The 22,764-nt window shown below is 38.1% G+C and overlaps 1 protein-coding gene across 1 annotated transcript in view; it reads right to left on the reverse strand.

Annotated features, from left to right (window-relative positions):
- Nucleotides 1-1,690: 1,690 nt before the first annotated feature.
- Nucleotides 1,691-22,764, reverse strand: part of LOC131773442 (uncharacterized) — a 45,216-nt gene continuing 24,142 nt past the window's right edge. Inside the window, exons 32-71 of the mRNA XM_059089417.2 lie at nt 22,423-22,560; nt 20,901-21,151; nt 20,589-20,688; nt 20,027-20,098; nt 19,603-19,865; nt 19,341-19,437; nt 18,619-18,956; nt 18,007-18,148; nt 17,257-17,585; nt 16,697-16,838; nt 16,060-16,397; nt 15,813-15,966; nt 14,983-15,332; nt 14,401-14,539; nt 13,734-14,062; nt 12,947-13,085; nt 12,578-12,676; nt 12,154-12,394; nt 11,567-11,718; nt 10,978-11,205; nt 10,425-10,687; nt 10,187-10,295; nt 9,384-9,728; nt 9,194-9,232; nt 8,742-8,859; nt 8,521-8,592; nt 8,161-8,232; nt 7,964-8,035; nt 7,449-7,520; nt 7,286-7,357; nt 6,911-6,982; nt 6,584-6,655; nt 6,030-6,101; nt 4,635-5,680; nt 4,027-4,220; nt 3,412-3,587; nt 3,092-3,148; nt 2,778-2,970; nt 1,954-2,133; nt 1,691-1,850 (exon numbers count right to left, since the gene is read on the reverse strand). Coding sequence (XP_058945400.2) covers nt 1,728-1,850; nt 1,954-2,133; nt 2,778-2,970; nt 3,092-3,148; nt 3,412-3,587; nt 4,027-4,220; nt 4,635-5,680; nt 6,030-6,101; nt 6,584-6,655; nt 6,911-6,982; nt 7,286-7,357; nt 7,449-7,520; nt 7,964-8,035; nt 8,161-8,232; nt 8,521-8,592; nt 8,742-8,859; nt 9,194-9,232; nt 9,384-9,728; nt 10,187-10,295; nt 10,425-10,687; nt 10,978-11,205; nt 11,567-11,718; nt 12,154-12,394; nt 12,578-12,676; nt 12,947-13,085; nt 13,734-14,062; nt 14,401-14,539; nt 14,983-15,332; nt 15,813-15,966; nt 16,060-16,397; nt 16,697-16,838; nt 17,257-17,585; nt 18,007-18,148; nt 18,619-18,956; nt 19,341-19,437; nt 19,603-19,865; nt 20,027-20,098; nt 20,589-20,688; nt 20,901-21,151; nt 22,423-22,560 — 7,460 coding nt within the window. The 3' untranslated portion in view covers nt 1,691-1,727. The remainder of the gene's footprint in view (nt 1,851-1,953; nt 2,134-2,777; nt 2,971-3,091; nt 3,149-3,411; nt 3,588-4,026; nt 4,221-4,634; nt 5,681-6,029; nt 6,102-6,583; nt 6,656-6,910; nt 6,983-7,285; nt 7,358-7,448; nt 7,521-7,963; nt 8,036-8,160; nt 8,233-8,520; nt 8,593-8,741; nt 8,860-9,193; nt 9,233-9,383; nt 9,729-10,186; nt 10,296-10,424; nt 10,688-10,977; nt 11,206-11,566; nt 11,719-12,153; nt 12,395-12,577; nt 12,677-12,946; nt 13,086-13,733; nt 14,063-14,400; nt 14,540-14,982; nt 15,333-15,812; nt 15,967-16,059; nt 16,398-16,696; nt 16,839-17,256; nt 17,586-18,006; nt 18,149-18,618; nt 18,957-19,340; nt 19,438-19,602; nt 19,866-20,026; nt 20,099-20,588; nt 20,689-20,900; nt 21,152-22,422; nt 22,561-22,764) is intronic.

The following is a 22,764-nucleotide window of genomic DNA, read 5'->3' on the forward strand; positions in this document are numbered from 1 at the left end:
AACTCTGATTTGGAAAAAATATGGAGAAACATATCACACAGATTAGGGAAAAATATGTCCATTCTCCGCCAGTCACCTCAGTTACGCAGATTCTAACAATAAACATCAATTATTTCGTTTCACATCACAGAATCAAATTTCCCGAACGTAACAGCTACACTTTTCTACCTAGAAAAACCCTTTGGAAGTTTCGATCAATGTCACCATCTAGACAACTGCGCACCTATCCCTCAAGTAACCCATGTCAAACCAAAACTTAGGTGCAAGGTTGCTCTTGCATTGGCTCTGATCTGGGAGTTCTAGTCCCTCTTGTAGACGCTTATCGGGTGTTCGAAAAAGCGGCAGAGCCAGGCGAGAAATGAAAAAACAGAATAACGCAGCCGTACTTTTATAACCAAAACTGGCAACAAACCATGTACACCATCCACTTTGCAAGCAATGGTTGTTTGTTGTCAGTTTTTTTTTTATCTTTCTTTCTTATCGATTTGAACACTGGTCTTTTTCTTCCCTCGAGCATATACGGGTGGTTGATACTAAGTGGTTCAGACTCCTTGCAAATATGCAGTCGAATCTGTGTTAAGCGGATACCCTGTATTAAGCGGTAGGTTTCCAAAGTCCAGAAACTGTTTCCCCTTAATACCTGTAATATTCACCTCTCTTTAGTGGTCACATTTATGAAGCGGTCGTGGTCGCCCTCTACTGAGTTCCACGGCCTGTTTATATTGTCTATAACCTGTATTGAACGGTCACTTAAAGTGGGACTACTCGGATAAAACAAAGAATAATCTTTCGAATATATTTGAATCTATGTTTATCTCCCGGAAGCAATGTTAGTGATATTTTTGTGCGAGTCTTTGTACGTTGAGTGATCAATTTCGCACAAGATGACGTTTATCGTTTTATAATACTCCTAATCTGTGGAACCTGTATGAATAGGACAACCTGTATCAAGAGGTCACCAAGTCACTCTTTCCAAGGATTTCCGCTAACTACAGGTTGGACTGTAATTGAATAACTGCAAACTACAGTAATATCTATAAACTTAGACGAGGAAGTCCGTAGTCGATGGAACGAACACATAAAAATCAAATCGTTTTTGTGTCTACTGAGGGATTCATTCAAATCATTTCATCGAAAATATCCGAGCACGTAAGTTCATCGGGTATTAGTCATGAACCAATCAGTCTGATAGGTGAACTATTTACAAGCAGAATTAGTAATGCGCTTTGTTCTAATCATTCTGCCGTTATTGAAGAGATAAACATCGCTTTTGCCCATGGCTTGTACCCCACGTACTGCAGGGATGGACAACATTTTTTGATATTTCAAAAGCTCAACCAGTTGTATTTTACACTTGTTAAGTGTTTTTGTACCCCACGTACTGCAGGGATGGACAACATTTTTTGATATTTCAAAAGCTCAACCAGTTGTATTTTACACTTGTTAAGTGTTTTTGTACCCCACGTACTGCAGGGATGGACAACATTTTTTGATATTTCAAAAGCTCAACCAGTTGTATTTTACACTTGTTAAGTGTTTTTGTACCCCACGTACTGCAGGGATGGACAACATTTTTTGATATTTCAAAAGCTCAACCAGTTGTATTTTACACTTGTTAAGTGTTTTTGTACCCCACGTACTGCAGGGATGGACAACATTTTTTGATATTTCAAAAGCTCAACCAGTTGTATTTTACACTTGTTAAGTGTTTTTGTCCGTATGTTAAATCAGACAAATGAATCACTAAGACCCTTTGTGCACCAGACCTCTTCCAAGAGTTCTCGAAGGAAAGACGCTGTAGGCCTCTTCTCTGGTGTTTCCTCAAAGCAGAGGTTCATAATTTCATGTAGCTATTGGAGAAAAGAAAATGTATGTGCGAAAGTCACTGTGTGTCTTTGTCACCGTCCGAGCGGTAAAATTTTACTTAAGTTAATATAAATTGTCGATGTTTACCTTGACCTGTTCACTAGAGCCGTGACAGTGTCCCAGTAGTGTGGCCAACAAATGTCCAAACTGCTTAACTTGGCTGCCAAAACAACTCTGTTTATCGATAGCTTCATTTGTAAACGCGCTTTCTTCCTTCAACTTGGATGCACGAGAGAATCCACCCAAGACTGCTTTGATTGGAGGAATCTGTGAAAGGAAAATACATGGAGGCAATAACCATAACCTCTCTCCAACCCAAAACAACAACAAAAAATTAATGTCTAAGGGTGGCAGAATTATGGGTGAATTAGTGGTTTTCTTTGTGTCTCTCTTATTAAAAATGCGCTCAAATATCTTAAAACTTATAATAGACATTAAAAGGAACTTTATTTAAACCTCAACGGGTAGAAGGCCAACCAGTTAGCAATTTACAACCCTGGACTGAGTGTAGAACAAGGGACAATCAAGAGAAGCGAAACCCATTTACTGATCAGAGAGGGACTCCACCTACGAACCTCAGGTTTAAGCGTGCAGCGCACGCTCCATTGGATTATTCTAACTCTCTGTCAAAACCAAACTGGACTATTTTAGGTCGATTTCTGAGTAACAAAAGATATGCCATACGGCATTGCAAAAAAGGGATGCAGGTAGAATGTTTTCTGTTTCTATGAAATTTCCTCAAAAGCTCAAAGAAACATTTGTGTGAAACTAAGAGGAATTTTTTAAAGCACAGTAACCTTTGAATAAAGAACTATATAATTGTCGACTTTTCGGTGAAAGAGAAAGTCTGTGGTAGCAAACATATAAGAAGATACATGTACATATGCTAACTACACTACCACTTTACTTACCCTTGGGTACTGGCTGATCAGAATGTTTTGTGTTGTGATGTTATTATGAAGTATTCCAAGTTCCTGTAGCCCTTCTATAGCGACTAGGACGTCACAAGCTACCGCACAGATTGACTCAAAGTCGATGACAGTTCCTTCCTCACAAATCAAATCTTCTAGAGTTGAACTCGACACAAAGTCGAAACATATCAGGCTTTTAGAAAAAAAAAAAGAAAACACTTCATTTTAAAAACCGTTATATCACCTGTTATCAATAGTATGGAAATTTCCATAAATAAGCTTGATAATAAAGCTCGTATTCATTAAAAACTTACAAACTTTTTCCTTGTAAAGCATTGATCATCGTTCTGCCTTGCTCGATATTTAGGTCGCTAGCTAAAGAAATTAACAGAAAAAAAAAAACTTCAGAGGTCCAGTACAGCACCTATGAAATCCTTAAAAAAGGCTCTGCTGCGGCTCTGTGAACTTCACAGATCCTGATTTTCCAACAACAACAACAAAAAAAGGGAAAAAAAAAAATATATATATATATATGGAATAGAAGCAGTAAGTAAACTAGGATTTCAAATTGGTACGAACAATTTATGGCAATTCTAAAAATTGGTGTTTACATTGAAAAAAAAACTAGGTTCACTTACTTTTGCAGTGCCATCGATAATGTAACACATTGGACTGAGGCTGCTCCTCACAAGAGAGGCTCTGCACTACACCCACTTCCCGATTCCAGTCCTCCTTCATTTCTTCTCCAAAGTACTTTAGCAACACCATATTGAAAACACCTCCTTCCTCACACGAAGCTGTAACATAACCCTGTAACAGCGAGAGGTGACGTGAAGCTTATACTCATTTGCACATGTCATACATGGCAATGGTAAATCTAAGGTAGACGACACAGGGAGTACTAATTGCCAATTTTTTTATAAGACATGCAAGATCCTTGCGCAAGATTGGTGGATGGAAAAATATTCAGAACAAGATTAATTTCACACTTTAAGGGAAGTTCAAGAAAAAAACATGAGAAAGGTCTTTATGTAGAGCATCCTGTAACATATTAACGGAAAAATAGTGTATTAGTCAAACAAGCCTTACTCCAAGGGCTCTCCCTTGATTAAGGTACAGGTCCCTAAACGCTTACAGAGAGAGTTGCCAACTAGCGACAAATATATAGCATAGGATTGGCTTTTGACTTAATCTTCTCTGGTCTGTAGCCACATAAGCGCCATTTTTATTATCGCAAAGAGGTACTTACTATGGATTTTCTTCCAGCAGTATCATCTTTGAAGATATTAACTTCTTCAATCAGCTTCAGATTAGCGTGCACGACAACGCTCTCGAGCTGCAGCTTTTTCAATACCCTTACTTTTCGCTGGGGGCTGCAAATGGAAAGGACTTTAGACAGAAACGGTTTTCTGGAGATGTTCGAGGAACAGGAGGACAATCGATCTTCAAAAGAAAAAAATAATAGCGTACTGATCATGAATAAAGGTACGTTTCAGGATGGAAAAACAAAAGGGGATTTTTGAAGACGAATAGAACACCTAACACCATATATATTGATAGTTTTACAAAAATTGTGAACAATTACAGAACAATTTAGTTAGGTTGGTTCTGACGTGTAATGCGACCTTGTGTGATTAGGTTGATAACGCTTGCACGTGGTTTTTTCCACTTTTATGTTTGCTTTCCCTTGTTTTTTTTTCTGTTTTCGTAGCAATTTGTTGTAAGTGAAGACGATGAGATAGAAGCACACTTAAACTTCAACTGAATAAGGTAATTTCTTACGCTTCTTCGTATCTTTGAGATGAGAATAGTATTCAGAGTTTGAGAACCAAAGTATTCCTCAACAGACATACCCACCTTCTGTACGTCTGTTCAAGGTCTTCATAACGAAACCAGTGACATTTTTCCCCTCCCGGCGAAAGCTACGTTTTGCTCTATCGGTGGAAAACGTGTAAAGGATTGGATTAATGGAGGAGTTGAGGGGAAGAACAAACACTGCAATCCACACGTAAGCAATTTTGTCTGGATCACTGAAATTTCGTGTCAGAGACAAAATGCTGATGATTATTATGGGCATCCAGCAGCAGAAGTCTGTCATCACTATAAAAACAAGTCTCTTAGCCATGGCGGATTCTCTGTTTAAATTCGTCGATCGAACAGAGTGGGTTACACGCTTCACCGTCAAAAAAATTGCGATATACGCCACCAGGATAAAGGTAAAAGAAATGGAATTCATCCCAATAAAGAAAGAGGCGGAGTATTGCCAAGCGGCCGGGGTTCCTTCAGACAGCTGAAGAGGAAGGCAAACTGCTGAACGACTATAAAAACCAAAATCACCGTTCTGATCGTAAAAATAGTCTATTCCGGTGATGGGAATCACTGAAATAACTATTCCAAATATCCACACTCCTGTGCAGGTGAATACGGCAGATCTGATGGTCAGGCGTTTGAATTTGAATGGGAAGACGATTGCAATAAATCGTTCCATGGTGATGATTGTTAGAATTAGTACAGATACCTCACTGGAAAGCATCGATAAAATTCCAATAGTTCGACAACCCCAGCCAGACCTCCATTCATGGTCATGCTTGAAATATTCACCTTGCCACCTCGCGTCCATAATGGCGATTGCCAACAGATACACACCCATGAACATGTCGGCAAATGCTAGATTTGTCAGTAGGAACGATTGGACTCTGTTCTCCTCTTTATCAATTATCCGCCATATTATGACAGCGAGGTTGCCAAAGAAGGCAAGGATTCCCAGTATCCAGATACAAATTTGAAGAGTTTTGTTTTTCATGAGATCATCGCAGCTTGAGAATTCATCGACTGGGGAATCGCAAGCAACTCCTTCAATTGACTTCTTGGCATAGCAACAGAATATGAAGCGATCTAGTCTCCTATTATAATTGAAAAATAAGTAAACTTCACTTTCATTTCTTTCATGATTTTATCTTGCTTTCTTAACAAAATTCTGAATGCGTCAAACAAAAATGTTGTACGGTGATTTTATCGATGTTCAAAGATTGAATGTCTGAATATTAGCAAAGGGCCTTACATGAGTTGATTTCAAAAGAGCAGTGGCTTTTACCCATAATTGTAACGTGTGGAATGGATTATTGTTGATTTACAAAACATCCTGTGTAAAGTAAAAAAACCGTCATCAAGATTTTCTTTTTGGGAAAAAACTGAGCTAGCTTTAGATTTTACCAATTTAGACTGATGGAGATTAAAAAGAAGATTACTCACAGATATTTGAGGTTCTTGAGGTCATTGAATGCGTCTGGAGGTACTTTAGTAAGTTTGTTGCTGTCCAGGTACCTGAATTGATGCATAAAAAAAAGTAAGCAAGAATAACTGATTTACCTTACGTCGTGTACCAATGTCAACTTTGCTGATGCGTAAGACATTCACATTAAACTCTCTTTTTCACCATTCCCAAAGTGAAAAAACGAATCGTGTTGATGTCTACTCTTGATAAAATCAAATTCTCTCTCTTATATCTCCGAAATTATTGTGTAACTTGGTTGAGGTGGGCAAAAGCATTTCGTGCAGTGAATCTTCGACCTTTTTGACTGAGTTGAAAAACGTTCTGATAAACTATTCATCAACTGTTGCAAATTCTTGAGTAGTTGTGAAAGAAGGTTTTTTTATATCTAATTTAACTTTGAATTTCGAATACCCTTTTGATAAAAATCAAATAAAAGTGACTAACAAAATGAGAATACAGCTTTACAGCAAGGTGCAATCTCTGAATAGAGAAATTAATAGTCTACTTTTACTCAGCAACATTGTATACTTACAGATACTCAAGTGATTTCAACCCTTTAAAGGTTTCCTTCGATACAGCTGTTAATTCGTTCCTACTAAGATTTCTGGAGATTTCAAATAGATCAAGATAAAAAAGTAGCAGGTAGCTAATAAGATATTTTTATGGAAATTTAACACAATCCTTCGATAAATATGGGACAAAAGCAATTTATAGTTCATTAAAGAGAAAAATTTAAAAATACTAATCCATGACTTCCTTGCATTTGCCATAAAACAGTCACTTGACAAATGTAGGAGTATCCTCTTATCATTGTCCCTTTCCGTAGGTTTTGCTCTAAATATGATATCAATGCACTCACAATACTTTTAATTTCATAAGGTCTTTGAACATCCTATTTGGCACTTCTTTCAGTTTATTATCCTGTAGGTACCTAAATGGAAACAAGAATGATATTAAATAAACAACTACAAAAAATAAAAAGAAAGAAATATCTATCTACTGACTTGGCTTAAATAACAGAACCCAGTTGTTCTAAGGGTGCATAACGATATCCGATGCACAAATAGCTATCCAGCGGATGAGTGCTGACAAAATGTACAGCGCTATCCAAAAGATAGTGATTTATCCATTGGATGGAGCCACGCCCCCTATTTGCTCATCAAGTGTTCTTCCATTGATTTTTCCAATGACAGTCAAAATCAGTTTTTACTAGTGACCAATTTAATGCACTTACAAATGCGTCATATTGCTTTGGTTCTTAAAAGCACCATATTCCAGCAGCTCGATTTGGTTAGAGCGAAAACTCCTGCAAACAAAACCAAGAGGAGAGATGGTTTACCTGATTATCATAGACTTAAAAAAAAAAGATTATTTTTTAACTAAAAATAAGTACATACAGTACTTCCAAATTTGAGAGTCCATCAAGCATCTCGCTGAATACAACCCGAAGAAGGTTCCTTCCTAGGTCACTGAAACAAAACAATCAATTTATTTTATTAACTTAAAAAGAGGTAAAAACTTAAATCCCCCTTCCCCGTACTAGGGGGTTTAAGAAACGACGACGGCGACGCCGAGGACAACATCGGTTAAAAATTAAACTTATATTTTACCAACGAATCTCGCAGTACTCTTAAGTCATTAAGTTTATTTCTCGCTGTCGAAACTGAATATGGAACACAGCGTTAAGTTAGAGATAGAAGTTTAAAAAATTAGCCGTCGTCGTTCACGTTCTCCAGTCAATGCAAAGTTTGGTCATTTCATGTTGTTGTTTTGCAGAGTTCTCTACTCTCTTTTCAAAATGCAATTTTAGATCTAAGCACATTCATGTCCTTTGGAGAACACAAAGGACAAGAATATGAATTTCATATATCTAAAATCATTAAGAATAATGTTATTCTTATGAAATACTCACAGCACGCGTAAATTGGATAGTCTTCTCAAGGCCCCAACAGGAAGAGCTCGAATAAAGTTAAAATCAAGTCTCCTACGACAAAAAGGAAAAATATACCGATTGCTACGACAAATGTCATTATCGATCTCGCAACAGACTTCAAGGCGGAAGAGTTACTCAGTCACTATGAAATAAATCACTGTTTAATTGATACTTACAGTGTCTTGACGGATGTCACATTTTGAAAGCTGTCTTCATCCACGCGAAGCAGGGTATTGAAACTCACATCACTGAGGAAGAGGAAGAAAGAAATGAGAACGCTTTTAAAAAGGTGATCAACAACTTTAAGCTCAGGTCAAAGGCACTGAGTTTTAAAGGGAGAAATTTGTTTTAATTTTTTCCAGAACGTACAGGGAAAGCTTCTTTCGCCCAAAATTTGTCAATCAAGGCATAGGCTAAGGAGATCAATTGGTTTTCTTAACCATAATCTCGATTAATTACAGAAAAATGTTTAAGATTCGCACAGTCGCTGCAATGAGAATTGACCAATCTTAAACAAAAGTTACAGGTTTACTCACATATATTCTAATTTTAAGAGATTTATGAAGTCCTCCTCGCGCAATTGGGAGATCCGGTTTTGCCCGAAAAACCTTTTTAAACACAAAGAAAGAATATCAATTGTTTTGAGAAACACGAGGAACGAACTTTCAACTTTCTTGTTGGAAAGAAATCACAATAGAGCAAAAGGCGATTACAGTGTGAATAAACCAAGATCAAAAGGACCGCAAATGTCACATACACTGCTCCGACGTTGGTTGGAAGGTCATGTGGTACATTTAGTAAATCTTCTCCTGTCACCAGTATCCTCTTGTCTACTTCTCCACCAAACTCTTCACATTTGCAGCTTGATGGACATTCTGAGACGGATTGTAAGACACAAGCTCATTAGCATTGATTGAAAGGCAAGAAATTTAAGACCATCATTTATAAGTTGATACGTAAAGAAGCATCGAAACACTGACAGTTTTGGGACAAAAGCCTGAAGAAAGACCAAATTAGATAGCTCCTTTTCAATTAAATCTACACAGCTCAAAAAACCTAACTTGAATAGGAGTCTAGATGTGTGGCAATAGCGACAGTGACGTATATGAGATAGAAACTCGTTCGTTTAAATTAATGCTGTCTTACAAAATGTTAGTCCGAAATCAAATGAAAAAAAGAAAGCAAATTAGCTCAAGATTCTTGGTGCACCTTGCTGTAGCGAACAGGACGACTCTAAATCCTTGTGAGCTGAAAAATTGAAAAATAAACAATAACATGAAATTATGACTTGACATTTGCATTCCATTACAATATCTCCTTTTTTTATTAGAGCTCCAAAAGTAGAAAACATAAAAACTGCTTACTTGCAATAAAAAGTCAGAGATGTAGCGTTTCATACCTGCCGTGGAGTTATAGAAAATACTGAATCTGGGTGTGTAGGAACTGGCAGCACAACGGAGAGCAATTCTGAGATGATTTGATGAAGAAATGACAATAGGAGGATACATATATCCGCAGAATCGACCAATCGCAGGAGCAGACGTTTCACTTCCATCAAAAATTTGAAGATAACAGTCCTTGCACGTGGGATGGTCCGGAAGGTGGAAATCTTGGAATTCCAAGCGAATCTTGTTATTTCGTGGGACAGTAATGTACCACGTACAAGCGATATCATTAAGAACATCGCCGGAATAGGCCGGCGAAAAGAGATATCCTGACGGATCAGTTAAGTCCTCATTGCAGGCTGGAAATAGAAATATGCAGATAGATATGTGAATACATAAACAAACAAAACAAAACAGAAGGAAACAAAATAGCCAAAAGGGCAAAACACAGATTAATGAAGAACTGTAAAGCAGCAAAGTTTATGAACTGCTAGGTATTACTTTCCATAGATGAAGAGAACAGCACAACAAGGACTTCAGAAGAGTGATTGATAGCATTTTACCAAAAAGTAGACTAAGTTACTTTCTCGAAGAAAATGATGCCTCGGATCTAAAACGAATGGTCAACTTCGTTTCATAGGATTTGAAAAGGAGGAGATCCTCAGAAAGGGTTTAAAAAAGTAATGCAATCTTTCCTTCCTTTGAAACTACATGCTAATTTTATTAGCCGCTATAAAAAATTATGTAACATGGGACGATAGATAAGGTAACAATGCAAGGCAAGGTAAAAGGTAAAAGGTAAAAATAAGTAAGTTACCCTGTTTTGCCGACAGGGGCCAAAGTTTGCAATCAAGTCCCTCCTTGACATATACTCCTGTTAAAGCAATCAAGTCTTCCTTCTTGCTTTTTTGAGCTTTAATCAAAATCTAAAGAGAAAACGAAGTTTTTTAATTTACCTTTAGGTTGTGCAGAAGACTTTATGCAACTTATCAGTAATACCATTAACTGACCACAGTAAATTGATGGAAAAGTAAATTTCACAGTTTTGATATCACCTTAAACTTCGTAGTAGAGGTCAGCGGAACTTGACCATAAATCCAACCGCGGCCAGAATTGCGTTTCCACGTCCAGATGGGTATTTCATAAAAACCTCCTGTTTTCTGTAAAATTGTCAACGTTTTATCTCCAGACCCCCGCAGCACATAGCGAAACCTCAAGCATCTGCTTTCCCCGTCATTTGATCTATTGTATGTCTGGCTCACAAGAACAGCGGTCCCATTTGGCTCCAAATCGACGGTATCTACCACAAGCCTGGCACCTAGTGGTCATAGAAACACAATACTAGCTGCTAGTAGATATCACCTTTAAAGTTCGTCGAAAACGGAAAAGGAAATAATGTTAATGACCACAAGAAAAACGAAATAAGGGAACATAAATCCTTAAATCAAACAACAGATGTAAGGATAGCCCATGTATCAAACTATCCTTTCTGTTAATCGAATGAAACAGGTATTCAAAGAGATTATTATTAAAACCACAACAGAAAGTTTGCTCTTAATGTTTGGCTTACAACGATAACAACAATGAAGTTATCACGGTACGCCTTACGTTTTCCATCGTTGCAAGTTGCACGTGACTGCATCTCCACTTTCCCAATCAGCCCATTTCTAACTTTTCCCCAGGCCATCGCATTGCCAACTTCTGTTCCACAACCGTATGACATGCGCAGTATCTCCTCTGTTGTGACCAAAGTGCTCCAAATATTGACGCCACTCAGTTTACCAAGAATAGCTGAGGCAGTTCCATTTTTATTCCTAAAACCAATTGTCACGACTCCTGTATTTGCATATTAAAAAAAAATCTTTCTCAGGGTAAATTCGTTTAAGCGGATCAAAAGGTGCAAAGCATGTTGTTCACGGGTCGATAGAAGCAAAGGGTGAAAATGACCGACCTTCCATGTTCTGACCGCAAACAATAAGTTAACTTTGTAAAACGGTCTCCATTATCATACCTTACTCAAAGTTAACCTTTCGGCTAAATTTTACAACTAAACTTGAATATCATCCAGCATCAATTCCTTCGTTGAACCTGTTCACATCCAGGTACAGCTCAGAAAAAGATTACAACAGAGGTCCCTAACCCCCTGCCCCCCCCCCCCCTTTCCCATCCCCAAAATAGTTTATGTCTTTTTTCCTACCTTCATTCGGCTTCTGAAGTAGGGACGCCATGAACTCATTTAGCTTGAAATTTCTATGACCATCCTTGAAAACTGCAAGCAGTCCAACTTTCCCATCCCATGAGACACACACGTGGTGCCAGGTGGAGTCCATCACATCCATAGGTTGCTCGCTGTGCAGAAAGAGCAAAAGACACTGTTCATGCTCAAATGAGTAAAAATCCCCAATTTTTTTTCTCTATTTGATTTGTTTGAGGACTTAGTTGATTATGTTTTAAGTTCTGTTTGATACAATTAAAAAATTTATTTGAGTGGAAATTTTTGAGCTTTTGCTTGATTTTAATTGCTCTTAATTTCGTTTTGTTGCAATATTTGGTAATTAGCAACTGCAGATAAAAATATCACGCTCAACACTGGCTGAAACAATTTTACAAGCTTTGAATGAAGGGAAAGAGAGAGCGAGGTCTCTACGCATGATTCACGGTTCCAGGCAGTTAACCTGCCAGCAATTAATAATTTTGAGGCGTCCTCTCTGTTAAGGCAATCTCCAAAGGTTGTGAATCAAATATAAGACAAGAAAAAACCCTACAACGATCCTACTTTAATACCTTCTCTCGCTGCCGCTTTGAAGAAGAAATGTGTTTTTCCCACAGTAGATTCCGAAAACAAGAGTCTCGTTTTCTTCGGCTGATCCCGCATTTTTGTATTCCATAAAGAAGCCACTGTCAGCAGTATTCAACCAAAAGCAAATGGTAAAACAGCATTCATCCAGTACCACATTAGATAATGATATGTAACCGTATTCGCTGTCAGGGAGGTGGACCTCGAAGTTTTTGTTGTCACTGAAACCTAAGGCGGAAAAAGCAAAAACAGAAGTAAAACAAATTTTATGGTAGCGCTATCATCATCTTTATTTCAATGCCTATTACAAATGCTGAAATATTTTTTTTTTATTATCGAAACAAATGACATCTAATTCTTATCAAGCTTTTTGAAGAAGTCATCACGAACCTTTACCACCGCCACCTTCACTCTGATAGACCTGATCAAGATCTTTATGTCTGATTCTTTTCCAGCCACGTTCGTTTTTCCACCCACACCAGTCTACCGATGTGTCACAGGGACGATCATCTAAAAGGGTGGAACAAGACACCTTGAGATACGACATCCTCATTCAAGAAAATTCCGGTATTACACGAAAATGTTTGATATTCTTCCTTGGAATACCTCGATATCAATACTTACTCAGCAAAAAACAACTAAAGTGTTACTTCACGTCCTTTGCTACGGGTGTGAGTGTCATACGCATCCTAAACAAAACCTAACAAATCCGACTTCGATTATTTGGTCGCTTGATGAACTGAATGAAAGTTTTCAGGAAGGCAACAAATCATAAATTACCTTGACATCCATAAAGTTCTACTCTCATTGACATATGACCATACCAGTCAACGGGCCGAAAACGGATGAAACGTGCTGTGATAGGCGGGACAAGTTCATTATAAACAACAGCGTGTTGCTCAACGTTCCCATCAAAAATCTACAGATAGAAAATTGGATAGAATACCGTCTCAGATAAAATTTACTCCTGATGATCGTAATATTTAGGTTCAAAGGATGCATTTTTGAGAAAAAAGTGTAATGCTTTGTTATAGAACTCATGTGGAATCCTAACTTTTCCACAATTGGCAGGAACATCGCAATCCCATTGGCCAATTTGCCGTTGTCGATAAGGGTGCAGAGCTCAGCAGTACAGAGGCTCGCGTCCACGTGTGAATCGTTTTATTTGACGTCGATATGTGGTAAAAACAAATCGACTGTCAATCATCGACAATCAACGTTTTGACCACTGTCATGACAAATATCGGTGACGATAAGAGTATAGACCACGCTAAACCACTGCCGATCTGTTAAATGTAAAGTAATCTGACCTGTTTCCTTATAGCAAGGTGTAATTTGTTTCTTTCTACCTATCTAGTAGACAATTCATCTTTGTAATCAGTATGCCAAGGTGTAAAGAAACTTGGCATAGATTATAGGGCATCATATTAACAGGTTAAAGGCGAAAAAATACACCGATGCTACGGAAATTCTGTGTTCGGCAATAAAGATAATTCATCGCAGGACGACCAGAGGGAATTGGAAAGGGAAAGCGAAGTAAAGTTGTCTGTGAACAAATAAGCGCCACCTTATGTGCAGTTTTCATTGGCTCTGTGTAATATTGGAAGTTTACACCATCTTTACTGTACTGCAGCTTATACTTCGTCACCCATTGTCTGGAATCATGTCTTCCCTGGGTGGCTACACGGGTCACATTAATGTTCTGACTACGCAGATCAATCTCAAGCCATTCGCGGCGGTTGTTCGAGGCAGCAGACCAGGATCCTCCTTTATCCTCAGTTGCCATGGAGTTGAGTCTTCCTTGCACAGCGGCATGAGCATCATCCAGTTGGGAAGAAGAACTCATTTGTGTTTCAGATATTGCACCACTGCTTACACCGAGAGGTTTCGTACATTCTGAGGGTTTTAAGAAATCTATGAGACTTCTTCGTATTTACATGCATCCTTAAATTCCATGTTAGAAAAAACAAACCACAAACAAAAAAAAAAACCAACAAAATACAAGCATGAATTGTTGGTAGATCACAACTGGTGACCCAATTCTGACTCGCATTTATAAACATTGACAGTAATCAAGTGCATGCAAAAAATGAAGGTGCACAGCAGAGGGTGTGGTAGATGGAATGGAAGAACAGTCTAGGGGACTAAATGAGTTGAAAGATTATGAAAGTAATGCGAAAAGCCATATGTCTTTTGCATTTTTTAAATGATTCAGAAGACTGAAACTTCCTCACCTTGACATCCATAGACCCCTACCCTCATGGCTATGTGGCCAAACCAATGTTGTGGTCGAAAGCGGATAAAACGTGCATAGATTGGTGGGTTTAGTTCACTAAAAACGATAGTGTCTCGATCATAGTTTCCAACAAAAACCTTGGTTAAAAAAGTAGGACAACCGTCAATGGTATATGGTTATTCATCATTGCAATTGCTTAAATACATTAATTTCTCTCATTTAGAGCATTCTTCGAAAAGTTCGCAGTTTCTGAAGGCGAGTGACCCAGCCTCTTCTTCCTCTCGTGACTTTTGATTCTTTCGATTACGAATAATCATTAATTATAATAGTGGTATGTTCTAATTTCGTCTTTTTTAGAGGTATTTTTCGTATTTATGATAAGTCATAGTGATATCAACGGGAAAAGGACCAGTCTTTTTGAAGGAAAAATTAAAAAAGACCAGACTTATGACCTGTAGATATTTGTTCCCGTGCCAGAAATTGATTGAGGTTTTGGGTCCCTGAATCGGAATTGAGGCTGAAAGTTAAGGATTGAGGAACGAAATACCAATTAGTGTAGAAGATGTATCAATTACATTACCTTATCTGAAATTTTTCCGGATCCCCTGTAGTAATGAAATTTTTCTCCGTCATTTCCATACTCTAACTTATACTTTGTCACCCAGTGGCTATCATCATGCCTTCCTTGCGTTGCAACTCGGATAACTCTAAAGTAATGACTTCCTAGATCCACTTGCAACCATTGATGTAAATCATTTCTCTCCGCTGACCAAGACCCAGCCTTGTGTGCGATTATTCGTGCAAAGTGCAGCCTAGCTTGGATTGCAGCATATCCGCCCATATATTCCGAGGAGGCAGTGATTTGTCCATCTGATATTATACCGTCTTGCATACCAAGGGCTTGTCGGCATTCGGATACATTCATGGAAACTATTGGGAGTAAATACGGGTGAAGACCATTTCCAAACCCTTTATCTGCAAGGATAGCTACTATACCTATTCGCGTCAGGTGGTACTTTTGGACCGCATAGAAGGCAAGCTCGGTCGAGGCATAATTCGTATTTTGGAGCAAGGCAGTCAAGCCAAAATATCCAAAGTCAAGCCAAGGTAAGACTAATTAAAAAAGTGCCGTCAAAATGTACCAATAAAGTAGGATTATATGTTAACCATACCCAAATTTAGCCCAAATCCGATGCTAATACTAACATTGTCCGCTAGTCAGTCAGCCACTTTTTCAATTGACCAGTCGGTTGATCAGTCATTATATTAGTCAGTCAGTCATTCATCACTGCTTCGTGAAGAGAAAGCTGCACTGTATTATCGACACATTCTCTGGTCTTGTCGAATAATTTCCGCTCGCTATTTTCCTAAAGAGATGATCCTATTTTAAGTCCAAGCTGCATTCCTCACCTTTGCTACTATATTCCAGACAACCGTAGAGCTCCACCCTCATCGATATATGGCGATACCAAGCTAGTGGGATAAAGCGGATGTAACGAGCTCTGATCGGTGGGTTTAAGTCATTATGAACAACAGTATTGCTGTCACTGTTTCCACTAAAATTCTAAATTGAAAGAACGGCAATTTGTTCATCTAAATATCTATCATTGTAACAGAACACACCGCTAACACGTCCGTAACAAAACATGTATGCTACCTTTGCCGCTGATTTTCCTAGTTCCTTGAAGAAAGTAAAGTTTTCTCCATCATCACTGAACTGCAGCATGTAATGTGTTACCCACTGCCAGATCATGTGCCAACCGGTTCGACCTTGTGTCGCCACCCGAGTTACTTTAATGTAGATACTTCGAAGATCAATTTGGAGCCATTGGCTTTTATCGCTAGTGAGAGTTGACCAGGCTGACGATCTCCACTCTTCACCTTCATATTCCAGTCTTCCTTGAGATGCGGCATGGTAATGATCCACCTGCGATGAAGCGCTTAATTGTGCATCAGGAATAGCTCTATTTTTTAGGCCAAGATCCGTTTGACATTCTGTTTGTGTTATTGAAATCGAATCAAGTAAATAAATACCCTAAATCATAATCTATACCGCAACTTTTCTAAGTTATACAAACTGAGTATATATTCCAACTTTAAATACCTTCTAAACAATTGCTTCCTCGTTGTTGTCCTCAGTCAGACAACAAAGAAATTGAAAAAGAAAAAAAGAACAAGCATGCAGCTGTATGCAATAGGGTAAGAACGTCTTTGAGCTAAAGGACTGTATCAGATAAAGATATTGTAGAAAAAAATGAAAATCATTTTCACTTAGAGGATGAGACTTCGCCTACCTTCTGAACAACCATACAATTCCACCCTCATAGATATCCAGTTATGCCAAGACAGGGGTTGAAGGCGAATGTAACGGGCTTTGATAGCTGGGTAAAGTTCATGATGAACAATGCTGTCACGGTTCACATTTCCAATAAACTCCTATGTAAGACGAATGTAGAGTGAGATTTGTTTATTAGTTATAATGAAGGGCTGCTCTAAAACGTAGATAATTTTAGTGGATATCGCATAGGATATGGTAACGAGTCCGCGGCCAAGAAGGTCATAACAAGAAAACTGGCGATTAAGACTTCATAACAGATCAAAACATTACATTCGTCCAACTTTTCAACTGATTAAAAAGAAAAACAAAAGACGATGAGTACCGGTGATATTAACTGATCAAGGCGATAGATTTTCCAGATCAACTTGTTATCGATTGCCTATCAGCTGATTAGCTGATAGAATTTTAACGCTTGACATCATCAGAAGTTGAAAAATGGCAATTTAATGGCATTGATTATTGTTTGCTAAAACATATTTGCATGATAAAGATTTGATTGACTCTTTTTATACTCACTTTGTCCTCGACCTCTCCTTTTTCCTTGAAGTATTGGAAGCTCTTCCCATCATTCCCGTAGTTCAGTTTGTAACTGGTTACCCACTCATCGTGGTCTTGCCTGCCTTGTGTTGCTACACCTGTGATTTTAACATACTGACTTCCCAGATCAACTTGGAACCACTGCCTTGCATTCCTTTGGCCAGCTGACCATCCACCCTGTGTCCTCTCTGTCGCTTGAAAGAATAATCTTCCCTGGCTTGCGACGGAATATCCATCCCATTGTGAAGAAGCAAGAATCTGTCCACTCAAGATTTCGCTGTTTTCCATTCCCAGAGCTCTATTACACTCTAACGGTAATAAAGCAGATCAATGTAAGGAAAAATACCTTATCTATTTTACTGATCATTATCAATTCTTACCAGTGAATTACTAATTTTTATCTATATAATTAAAACACTTGTTCAAGCTAACTAACCGAGATCTCACGCTTATGCATGATGATTTATAAAACAGCTATCTTTACGAGAATTAAAAAATTTCCATAGATTAGTAAATAACATTTTTCTAGACAGCGATTACTAAAAAAGCTCTCCTGGAATTACATATATCATTATTCTAGCTAACGGTGTCTACAATTTGTACATACAAAAAGACACCAACGCTGTTTTACATTTCTTTTTGGCAATGTGATACCGAATATTTTGTCTTATTTCAAGCGTTTTCGCAGAAAAGATAGAAGAAATAAACGTCCGTAAGTAATTCACTTACCTTCCACACCCTGATAAAGTTCAACTCTCATTGAAGCTGCTTTGTACCAAGCCACAGGTCGAAAGCGGATGTAACGTGCTCTGATTGGGGGATTAAGTTCATGAAAAACAACAGCATCCTGGTCAACGTTTCCAGCAAAGTGCTGTAGCAACAAAAGATCGCATTATGATAATTTTTGTGTTATAAATATCAATAGTTTTACGATGTTAACAAGCTCACATTTTAGCTCCTTAACAATCGCTCAGAAAGATATTACTAATCTGTGCTAAGCCCTGTTCGTATACAGAAATCTTACGGGATGATATTCGTCAGAAAAATTGCCTAATTAAGGGGATTTTTATGCGAGGGTAAGTCATGTAAAAACTCATGTGTGAAAAAAGACAAGCGCTTGGTTTTGAAGAAGTACATCTTACAGTTGTCACGAGTGTGTGGAAATGTTCCAGAGAAACACACACGAGACAAATGTATTGCATATTTCTTAAAATTCTTGCCTTTCTTGCCTTTTTAAACCAACTTACTCGACGCTCAGAATTTCATCTACTGCAAAAGAGACCTTTTGAATTGTCCTGGACATGCATCTATGGTTGACTTCTAATTATGTTACGTACGTACCTTTACTGTGGTTTGTCCGGGTTCCCTGTAGTATTTGAAGCTTACTCCATCGTTACTGTATTGTAGCTTATACTCTGTAACCCACTGAGCGAAGGGTCCGTTTCTCCCTTGCGTCGCAACCCCTGTAACTCTTGTGTTCTGAATATCTAGATCAACTTGAAGCCATGGAATTGAGTCCTCTGAACCAGCGGACCAAGACCCTGCTTTGCCTGGGGTCGCTTGGAAGTGAAGTCTTCCTTGGATGGCGGCATGAATCATATCCACTTGTGAAGATGAGGTGATCTTCTTGTCAAGGATCTCACCGTTTTCCATTCCAAGGGGTTTATGCTGATGCAAATCTAAAGATTAAATGATGATAAAATATGAAAAGTAGACCCTTGCAGGGTGTATTTAAATTCGCTACACTTATAAGCCGTGTAGATTGACATTGTATTATTCGACATCGAATATTTGAAAAAAAACATTTTTGCAGCTATACACGGCTATGGTACGTCATCATACGAACGAGGTTACTCTATGAGCTCTGTTTATAGTTGTTAGCCTTTTAATAAAGATACCGCCCACAATATAATTCCAAAATTGTGGTGCAGAGAGAGCGAGCCAAACAATTAGGAAACCTTCGCTGTTTTGTGGCATCTAGTGTTACGTTGTCATTAATGGAAACGCAACAATCGGAACAATATGCACGTGAATAGACGCCATGAATAGTGATGGAGACCCACCATTTCTTCGCTTGGGAATATGTTCACAAGAATCTTTGGAAAAGGATACTTGTCTGATAGCCAGAAGTTTCAATTCATTCGTTCCCACTATTTCGATCTGCGTAAAGATATGAGATGATGTCATTGTCAATAGCAGACTAGCACACTTAAGTGTGAAGGATAACTTTTAAACTAAAATGCTTATCCAACTCAACATCAAATTTATCTAAGATAAATCCAATTCACATGAAGCTTGGAAAGCCTATGAAAGATCTGAAGTTACCTGAGCATCCGTGAAATTTCTTGGTAACGGTGTTTGTGTGTATGTTGCCTCAGATGTAGCTTTGTCCGCGAAGAAAAGCAAAATCGTTAGGTTTGATGTTAACATATTTAATAGCACCGTTATGGATGCTTCATACCCGTCGCTGCCTCCGATGAGATACCAAAGATGTAAACACTTCCATTCGTTGGTATTTATGTTCGGGGGCGAAAATAGAGAATGACGCATCGCATATGCTCCAGGGCGAAGAAAAATAGAGGAACCATCTGATAAGAGATTATTATAGAGAAGAATTATTAAAGTCCAAAAATTGTTAAGGCATACAATGACTTCTCAGCGAGCAGATTTGTCTATCATTGGCCAAAATCGACTTTCAAATGAAGAACTCTCTTAGCTCTCTACGGTAAAATGTTTAATCTTGGCACACCTTTCGAAAGGGTCCACCTTCCTTGAGCCTGCCAGTCACATGTGTCTCCTTTGAAATCACAGTCCAGATTCTCTAAAAATGCAAAGAGGTCGGAAAACCTCATCATCGTTACATGCCACAAAAGGTACTACCCTATAAATTATTTCTATTTACAGAGCTATAAACGAGTGCGCAGGTATTTCTTCTGCAACTTTCTCTTCGTGTTTGGCCTTTCTATGTCGCTGGTACAACGAAATGTTCAATAAAGTTAACGGTAAAGCTTGGGTCGTAATTGTACCGTAAAGATTGTTTGTTGCAAGGATTTATCCAGAAACGTACAGATTTACAATTAGGGAACATGAGAGACATAAATTTGCCTGTACATTTTAATGAAATATTTACAAAACTTTCTGTGAGAGGTGGATGAGTTCAGCAGGTTATGTCACATAAATATCTTAAACACAGGATCGTTTCAAAACATAACTGTCATTCTTCCTACAAAAATAACAAAAAGAAGACAGAAATCATGCATAGCCACTGGCTTATAGACATTTAACTTTGCTAAAGATCTTATTTCACTTACTCTGCGTAACAACTGTCTTACAGTTTCCATCGAGCAATGTCAGATCATCCAGAGCTATATCACCGCTGCTTCCATAGCCAACCGTTCCTTCGATGATAAACTTGTGAAAAACAGTAATGACGATTATGAACAGTATGACGATAACATCAACGATACGAGTAGTGATAATAGCGATAATTATAGTTATGATATAACTCAATGATCACAAAAGTATCTTCACACATTTAATTTCATGAACTATAGATGTCGATGAAGAAAACTAACATTTTGCAGTCGTAAGTACTCGGTAACCATAAATACAAGGGAACCTACCTTGTATGCATCTCGACTGTTTAGAGCTGTTTGTCCGAACCTCCACTGGTCCCCCTGATTTCCCGAAAGTGTCCAAACAACTGTTTCTGATTGGTTAGTTTTTAAGTAGATGCTCAGATTACCGATATCTGACCCGTACATATGATACCAAAACTGAATGCAAACTTCTTCATTGGGTTCAATCCAGTCACTTAACAGCCTTGCTGCGTCTCCAGGCATTTGTGGAGAGGCTTCGATGTAGATATACGACCCTGTTGTAGAATAAGAACTACATATGCTTGTTTTTCTTTTAAAGTTCAGGCTATGGTAAAGAAAATAGAGGGAAGACGACGAATATTATGAACAAATTCTGCATTTTTCACAGTTTCATAGTTATAACGTCATTTTAGAACTTCGAGGAGGCTGACCTTGGAAAATTTACACATATTGCACATATAAAACTATATATCCCTAAGAAAAGAACAACTAGAAACGTGAAAACAAGATAACAAAACCAGAAACTTAATAAATTAGAGTGACGGATAGAAATAGTTATGTCAATAGATAAACGAAATTTTCAGGATTAGTTCCTTGTTTAGTCGAGTATGCCCTCCAAATATTTCTAGGATTAGTAACATACATGAAAAAATTACTCAGTTCTGATTGGTTGAAGTAAATGCAGTTTTCAGGTAATTTAGTGCACAAGGCAGTTAATTCAGTGCAGAAGAGGGTTAATCCAGTGCAAAGAAACTAACAAACCACACATTCTGATTGGTCAGCAATCAAAGAAACTCCACATATACCCAACCAAATGCGAGCCTTGGATTTCGCAACAAAATGCACTGCTTTTTGGTTGTCGGTTTGGAAAAAGTGGTGTTTAGAGAAGGGAATTGCCAAGGAAATCGAAAATCACGAGCCAACCCAGCTTAACACTTTGCTGGAGCGATCAACGCCGAAATAAAAAAATTAACATGGTTAAACCTTGGAAGGCGACGATTCCATTTCATCGAAAGTGATTCGGACACAGACTGAACAATTTCTTGAACTGTTTAGCCACACTTTAAATTTTTTTGCGCGATTAAGATGTGAAGATATCGCTGCATATTATTGTTTTGATCGTACGCGGTTTTTTTGACCGAACGCACGTTTTGAATAAATTATTTTTGCATATTTTTGCTTGATGCGCGCACTTTGTTATTTTGTATTTTTTCATGTATATTATTAACATGTAATCACATGATTTTTCTCGTGCAATTTGGAACAAACAAGCACTTGTTAATTTTTCAAAGACCCCAAATTGCACTCGCCCTACGGGCTCGTGCAATTTTGTTAGTCTTTAAAAATATTTAATTACTCTCGCTTATTTATTTTAAATTGCACTCGAAATCATGTGATTACCTATACAAAATACAAATATTGCTTGGTGTATTTCATAACTTAATATTCCACTGGGATCTCCTACTCGACATTTTGGTAAAAAAGCATTTGAAAGAGGGCAGAAAAATTGATCTCATGAAGTGTTGGTCCTGAACGCACTCCTTACCATCCTTGCTAAACGTGGTGTGATCATATCTTGGTCCAGTATTCTCCGTTGGTGTCTTGCCCGACGTTTTGGTCCACTGGAACGTGGCATTCCAGTCATATTTTAATGTGCAAAAATTATCGTCGAAGCTGCAGTGGCCTGTGCGAAGGGAAAGATTAGCTAGTTACCGAAACACAGAAGGATGACAATGCTTCATGGAATAATTCCATGGAGTATACGGAGTCGCTTTTCCAGATTTAATTGGAAGGGTACACAAGGAGTTATTGTTCGCTTTGATAAGACCATTTGTAATTCGTGAAATGAACTAGAGCAGTTTCACAACTGATACTGACTGTTCCAATT

This window comes from Pocillopora verrucosa, chromosome 4 (genome assembly GCF_036669915.1).
Source record: "Pocillopora verrucosa isolate sample1 chromosome 4, ASM3666991v2, whole genome shotgun sequence".
Lineage (NCBI taxonomy): Eukaryota > Metazoa > Cnidaria > Anthozoa > Scleractinia > Pocilloporidae > Pocillopora > Pocillopora verrucosa.